This window comes from Vicia villosa, linkage group LG7, assembly GCF_029867415.1.
Source record: "Vicia villosa cultivar HV-30 ecotype Madison, WI linkage group LG7, Vvil1.0, whole genome shotgun sequence".
Lineage (NCBI taxonomy): Eukaryota > Viridiplantae > Streptophyta > Magnoliopsida > Fabales > Fabaceae > Vicia > Vicia villosa.
The window spans coordinates 47,551,944-47,558,806 of record NC_081186.1 but is presented as its reverse complement, the minus strand read 5'-3'; the positions used below and the strand labels follow the sequence as shown (position 1 = coordinate 47,558,806).

Sequence of the window (6,863 nt, the reverse complement as noted above, 5' to 3'; positions counted from 1 at the left end):
GTCTTTTCAATTTAAAAAAATGTCTGACCTAGGCCTGGGCCTATGTAGGCTAGGTTGTAGGCCTCTATTAGTTCGTTTGGCCTATTCCTACCCCTATTGAATATTGATGCATCTGAGTGGGCTTGTGTGTATTCTTGTTGAGTTATAAATGAAGTGAGGTGTGCACAATTCACGCCAGGTGGAACAATCATGTATACATCTTTTTGAAGTTCTTCATGTAGAAAAGCATTATTTACATTAAGATGGTGTATTTTCTAATTATGAATGGATGCAAGAGTTATAATCAATGTTTTAAAAACCGAACCGATCATCAAACTGCGAGGTTACTGGGCCACTAGTTCATCGGTCGAACAACTGTGTCACTGGTCGAATCGCATGACCAAACCGGAGTAAACCGGATAACTCAGTTTAATAAACCTTTCATTATAACCAAACTATATAGGTATAAAACCGGTTGAACCAGATCATTCAGTCTCTAAAAAAATATAATTAGCACTTAAATTTTTGAAAAATATCATATGATAAAGTCACTAGTTGATAAATTAAATTCAAGTTTAAACATAAGTATCACACAGAACAAAATAGTATAAATTATAAAGTCTAATTGCAATATAATTTAATTAAGTACTTTGGAACAAAAATACTCAAATATCTATTAAATTTAGTTTCAAGGAGGTAAAACTATTTCAATGTTGGGATCTCCTTCAATATCAAAACCATCTCCGCCAAAATCAATCGCATTTGCAACATTTTCCCCATCAATGATATCATTACTTTGGTTGTTTTCTCCGGAGTTAAGTTGTGCATCTCCCTCAACATCAACCTCATCCAAATTTAATTCATCTATAGCAACATCAATTTGAAGAGTTTAGAAATTGACATATTTTAAGAAATTAAAATAACATAATTGTAATCAGAAAAACTAATATCATACAAATATCATTTGAAATAGGTTGGATTGTCATACTAACAAGATCTTTGCGTAGTGCTTCCACCTTCTCAATGGTCAAGAATGGTGGTGAATCCTCCAACACCCAATTAGAATGATCACCAAGTGTTTCAAAATTAATAGGATCATAATTTTATTTCTTCTTGGTTCTAGAAATCATTAACGGTAATGTCAAACATAGAACCAAACTAACTTAACAAATCAAACAATAATATACATTCTTAACAAACCAAGAAATATCACATATTCTTAAATATAAAACCATATAATATTATTTATAAAGAAAAAATATCATATATATTTAACTATAGAACCATAGAACCAATATTCATGTCATCAAGTATCGAAACAATAGCATATTAAGCATAATAAGTGCATTACTTATTTTGTAGCCGTAAGTTGTAAAGAACATAAACGAGATCATTAAGCTTTTGATGCTCCAACCTATTTCTTTTTTTTGAATGAATGTGTTCAAACACACTCCAATTTCGTTCACAACCAAATGCACTACAAGTTTGACTCAAAATTCGAATATCCAGCTTTTGCAAATTGGGCGCTTCGGTTCCATAAGTTTCCCACCATTGATCTACAATAATGCATGTAAAAAATTACAAAAAAGTTTTGAAATACATATTGACATTGTACAAAAATGCATAAAGTGTATCATATAATTTTACTTGGCAAAATTTCATCTCGATTTTCTACGGCTGTTGTCCTTACAAAACTACCTTCACAATTTTTGAATGAAGTCATCTCAGCAGTTAATTTAGATCGCAAGTCCTTACTACCATAAGCATACTTTTTAATGACATCCAAAAGGCCTTGGGTGGTGGACTTGTTTTTTTCATATCCTGGATTGAATCTACAAGATGGATTTAACCAATAACCAGCCGCATGAGGATTTTTGCGAAGTTGTGCATCCCAACGGTTATCCAAGATCTTCAAATAAGGCTCTACTTTCAACTTATTTCTTCTGAACCTCTTATCAATCTCCTCTCTTGCTTTATACATAGCTCGATAGAGATATCCCATATCCGGTTTATCTTCACTATCAACTATATGCAACACACATACAAGAGGTTCTGTAATTTTCACTATGTGCGCACATTTAGACCAAAAGCTTGAGTCTAAGACTTGTTCCACAAATTTATTTGTCTTGACATCTTTTGAATAAGTTGTGGTTGTCCACTCTTTGGATGTTACCATGGCTCTTAGTGCATCTTTATGAGACATAATACTTTGCAATGCAATGAAATTAGTAGCAAAATGGGTTGGAGTAGGACGAAGTATTTCTCTTCCACATGTATGTTGTCTCATCAAATACAATGCAAAACAATGATTATATATGTATTTGGTAATTTTTTAAGCTTGTGACACTGTCTCACTTACTTCCTCTAATTTCCCCATGTCTTGCAACATCAAATTAATACAGTGTGCTGCACAAGGAGACCAAAACAACTCAGGAAACTCCCTTTCCAGCAGCAACATAATTCGCAACATTATTTGTAACAACTTGAACAACATTTTCCTGGCCAACATACAACACTACTTCCTTGAAAATCTTAAACAATGTTTCTGCAATTTTAGAAGCACCGGAGGCATCAACAGACTTTATGAAAACAGTTCCTTTGGGACAATAAACTAAAAAAGTTGATTAGAGTTCTTCTACAACGATCATTCCACCCATTTTCCATAAAAGTACAACCTGTATCCTTCCAAATAGAACGATATTTCTCTATCTGTATCTTCACGTCATCAACCCACTTATTTAACAAATTACCACTAAGGGGATGCATAGTAGGAACCTTATATCCAACACTCATACAATAAAGAGCATCAATTGCAGGTTGAAAATAAGGCGAATTTGCAGCATTAAAAGAAATAAATGCATCAATAAACCACTTTGCAATAGCAAGATCACATTTTTCTACCACTTCTTTACTTTGCATCACACTTTTTAAAGTAGGTTGAGCTCCCACAGTTGTTTTGGGTAAAAAAAGTACCAATACGAGCGTCATTCTTTTTAGATGCACCAATTCGTGGGTTCGTTTGTACTTGCAATTCATCCCCCTCGGTAGTAAATGACTCGCTTTCAGCCACATCTGAAGTTTTTCTTTTCTTGTTCTGCTCATTGAAATGTTGTTTCATCAGAAAATGAATTTCTGCAGGCACTGACTTACAAATTTCAACATTTCCTACTATTCCAGCCAAGTATTGCTTTACCCTATGAATTCCACCTCCACCAAATGCTTTGTGACAGTACATATAAACAAGAGATTTTCCATCGGGACTTTTAGTACAATGTGCCCAAGCTATATCAGTCTTTCCTCTAACATTAGTTTGAACTAAACTTTGACCTGAAGAGACTTCTTGTGATGGTGGTTGTGATGATGGTGTTTCAGAAGATGCCATTTTCCTGTAAAATTATTCAAATGTATTAACTCATAAATACACATATTTTGTATCACACTCAAATGTATTATAATATAGAGATCCATATTTTTTATCACATATAGGTGGTAGCAATTACATACACCAGTTACGCTGATACCAATTGGCCTTCCTAAAAAATTGAAACTAATGGTTATGTTTAGAGACAACTGTCATACCCCAATTTTTGACCCTAAGATCATACATCATTTTCATCTCAATCATCAATCAAGAGTTTCAATATAAAGCTCTGTTCTCGGTGTTATGCTCACTTCATCTGTAAGAGGGACCATCAAACACAAATGTTTTTTTTTACTTGTATATATTATACTGACCAAAATACCAAAAATATTGCTTTGTGCTTTTGTACGTTAGTGTTTTGTAGGTACCAAGTCAAAATATTCATCAAAGAAGCATTTTTCAACTTTCTTCAGCAAGCAATCGATTGCACAAAGAGAGCAATCGATTGCACCAACTTGTTTTGCACCAGATTTGCATTCTTCCTGTTGTGCAATCGATTGCACCATCAGAGCAATAGATTGCACCAACTTGATTTTCACGAAATTTTCATTCTGCTTTCCGTGCAATTGATTGCACCAAAACAGCAATCGATTGCACCAACTATTTTTTCACCAAATTCAGACAGTGCAATCAATTGCACCAAAACAGCAATCAATTGCACCAATGGGAAAATTGGAAAAATGAAGGCAATTTTTAGCTTTTGAAAGTTATGACATCATTTGCAAGTGTGGGAAGCATGACTTATTTCCTATATTTGATTTCCTACATCATTTTATCATAAACCCTCATGTGATCACATCAAGACCATTGGATCATATTTTTGGCTCCAAATTCATTTACCAAACCTAATTTCTATTTCCAATCCTAACTCCAAACCACCAATAATCCCAAGCCTAAATCCTATAAATAGAGGCTTTCCCCTCTTCATTTTTCAAGCTTTGAAAGCCAAAGAAACTCTTGCTCTTTATCTCCTCATCCTTTCCAAACCCCTCACTCAAAGCTCTCTTCTTCTTCCATAAAAGTTAATGAGTTACATCTTGAACCTCACTAACTTTGAGCTAAACCTTCACCTAAACACTATTTTCTTCATCAATTGTGAGAGATCAAGGCTTGTGGTTGTGTTGTTCTTGAAGAAGATTCACAGTTTGTGAAAGATTTGGTAAAATTCTAGATCCTTTCCATAATTCAAGATGTGATCCATTGTTGTTTATGTTTGATGCACCTTTGGTGCTACATTGGTGAGTTTTGCTTGCTTACTTGATACATTTTCATGCACAAATTAATCTAAGATCACAAGGTGTTTTGTTTTATGTTTAAACAATTTTTTTCCCTTTGCTTTGCTGTTTTTTTTTTAAAACTGAAGAAGGTGCAATCGATTGCACCAAAACAGCAATCGATTGCACCAACTATTTTTTCTCTGTTTTTTGCCTTTTTAAAGATTGTTTTGGTTCTAACTCATCTTCTACTCCATTCTTTTGATATTTTCTTTGAATCACAAGTTAGAGGCCTAATTTCACTCTAATATCAATGGACTTAGGGCGTCGATAGGATGAAAATCCGAATCCGCAAAATTAAGTGATTGAACTTAGAGATGGAAGGAGCTTTTGAATGTGGTTCCATCTTTTATTTCTTTTTATTTTGATCGATGAAAGTCTTTGATACCTTGATAATTCTCATGGATTCTTGGTAAAGATGAGATCGTTACCTATTTTCTTTTCGTGCGGTATTGCTTTCGGAGAGTGATCTATATATCACTTCTCTTGCATGCATTAGCACATAAAGTTTTGACCGGCCTCGTTGTAGGATGATTTCTACATAAATCACTTGGCGATCTGCTTAACATAGCGCAATATTTCATGTCCCGAATAAAAAGATCAAGTATGGAAGAGAATTGTATGCAGTTGATTTAAGACTTATGGAAGTTTGTCATGTAGTCGCTATGATTTTATCAAGCTTCTGATAAACTTCCGTTAACTTTAAATCCGAGAACATCCTTCACTCACCACCGATCTTCATTACTAACTTTGATAACATACTTGACAAGTTTTCAGATGGTTATCTTTAGCATCTAACAATTGACTTTAATTTCCGCACTTTATTATATTGCTCTTTATATCTCGCTTTATATTTTATTTTATCATTCATCATGTTTATGTTTCCGCCATTTTCTCTTTGTCCATTTGGACTTTTATATTCCGCTATTTTCTCTTTGTCCATTTGGACGTTTTGTGTATGTTTCCGCTATTTTCCTTTTTTCCACTTGGACCATACTCTATTTTTGTGCTAAAACACTAATAAATAACAAAAATCTAAAAAACACATAAGGCTCCCTATGGACTATTGGTTACTATCCCGAGCATTTTAGAGATTTGGACTTGTTGGACTTAGTACCTTTGGACCCTGTTATGCTACTGTTACTCTGTCTATTATTCGGTCTGGCATTGGTTTGCTGTTTGTTTGTCTGTGCATGTATTTCCTCAAAAGCCCTTGATGGTTAATTCCAAGGCATTGATATAAGGATTTTACCCAAAAACAGCCGTTACTCTGCCCGATTTTTGTCAGAATTTTAATGTGCTTAATGCAAAGTGGTACTAAAGATAATAAGTTCATCTGGATCCCCAAGTGGTAATGTGTTGGCTTAGTATTGATAGTCCAAAGGATGGGAAATCTACCTTGACTCTTAATGTCAAGTGTTGGCTTCTTTTCGGTTAGACCGTTGCTTTCCTTAGTTTTTATTTTACGCATTAGGATAGCCTCTTCATCTCCTCCCCTTCTTAGATTTTCAAAATCTTCTCCCTTTTTCCAAAATCTTCTTATGTTTGTAAAACCTCTTTTAAAACCTTTCTTTAAAAATATCTTTTGCCCTTAGTGGCTTTTCTTCAAAAGTTTAGACAAGATTAATTGTTGTAACGAGTTGCGATACCCCACGATTTTGAAATTGATTGATATGATGGAATTTTTTCCACGTGAGAGAGCTAGTGGCATACTCGTTGATTTTCATCCGAGTTGGAGCCCTTCTTTCATTTGTGATGCAAAGAGTCCGTTTGTTCTCATGCTCAAGATCAATGGCTGAGTATTTCTCTCCGACGATGATAAAGTGTTTATCCGGTTTTTAAAATGTTTTCCCTTTTAAGCGGAACTACATTAGCTATGACTTCTCCATTGCACCGAGGAGGTATGTAGGCACAAGGCTCAATGTCTTGCCGAGCTTATTTTAAAAAATTCAAACAAACCTTTCTTTTCGCACACGATATCTTTTAATAAACACATATTTTCAAAAAGGTTCCTGTGGAGTACCACAGATATGAGGGGTGCTTAAAACCTTCCCCTTGTATAATCAACACCCGTACCTAAGATCTCCTTTTGTTTTAAAAACAAACTTTGGGTTTTCTTCGTTCTTTTCCCTTTTCCTTTGGAAATAATAAAGCGCGGTGGCGACTTTCACTGAAATATTGAGTCGAGT

General features: G+C 34.4%; 1 protein-coding gene across 1 annotated transcript; it reads right to left on the bottom strand.

The window, feature by feature from the left end:
- Positions 1–667: 667 nt before the first annotated feature.
- LOC131618984 (uncharacterized) lies at positions 668–2,266 on the bottom strand. Its single transcript, XM_058890131.1, has 3 exons — positions 1,627–2,266; positions 1,431–1,535; positions 668–843 (listed from the first exon to the last, which is right to left on the bottom strand). The coding sequence occupies exons 1-3, from the start codon at positions 2,264–2,266 to the stop codon at positions 668–670; spliced, it is 921 nt and encodes a 306-aa protein (XP_058746114.1).
- Positions 2,267–6,863: the final 4,597 nt, after the last annotated feature.

Excerpts from the sequence above, each read along its gene's own strand:
- LOC131618984 (XM_058890131.1), bottom strand. The coding sequence starts at position 2,266 with ATGAGACAACATACATGTGGAAGAGAAATACTTCGTCCTACTCCAACC. Across the intron at positions 1,536-1,626 it reads TCGAGATGAAATTTTGCCAA|ATCAATGGTGGGAAACTTAT; the intron begins GTAAAATTATAT and ends GCATTATTGTAG. Across the intron at positions 844-1,430 it reads TGGTTGTGAACGAAATTGGA|ATGAATTAAATTTGGATGAG; the intron begins GTGTGTTTGAAC and ends ATGTTGCTATAG.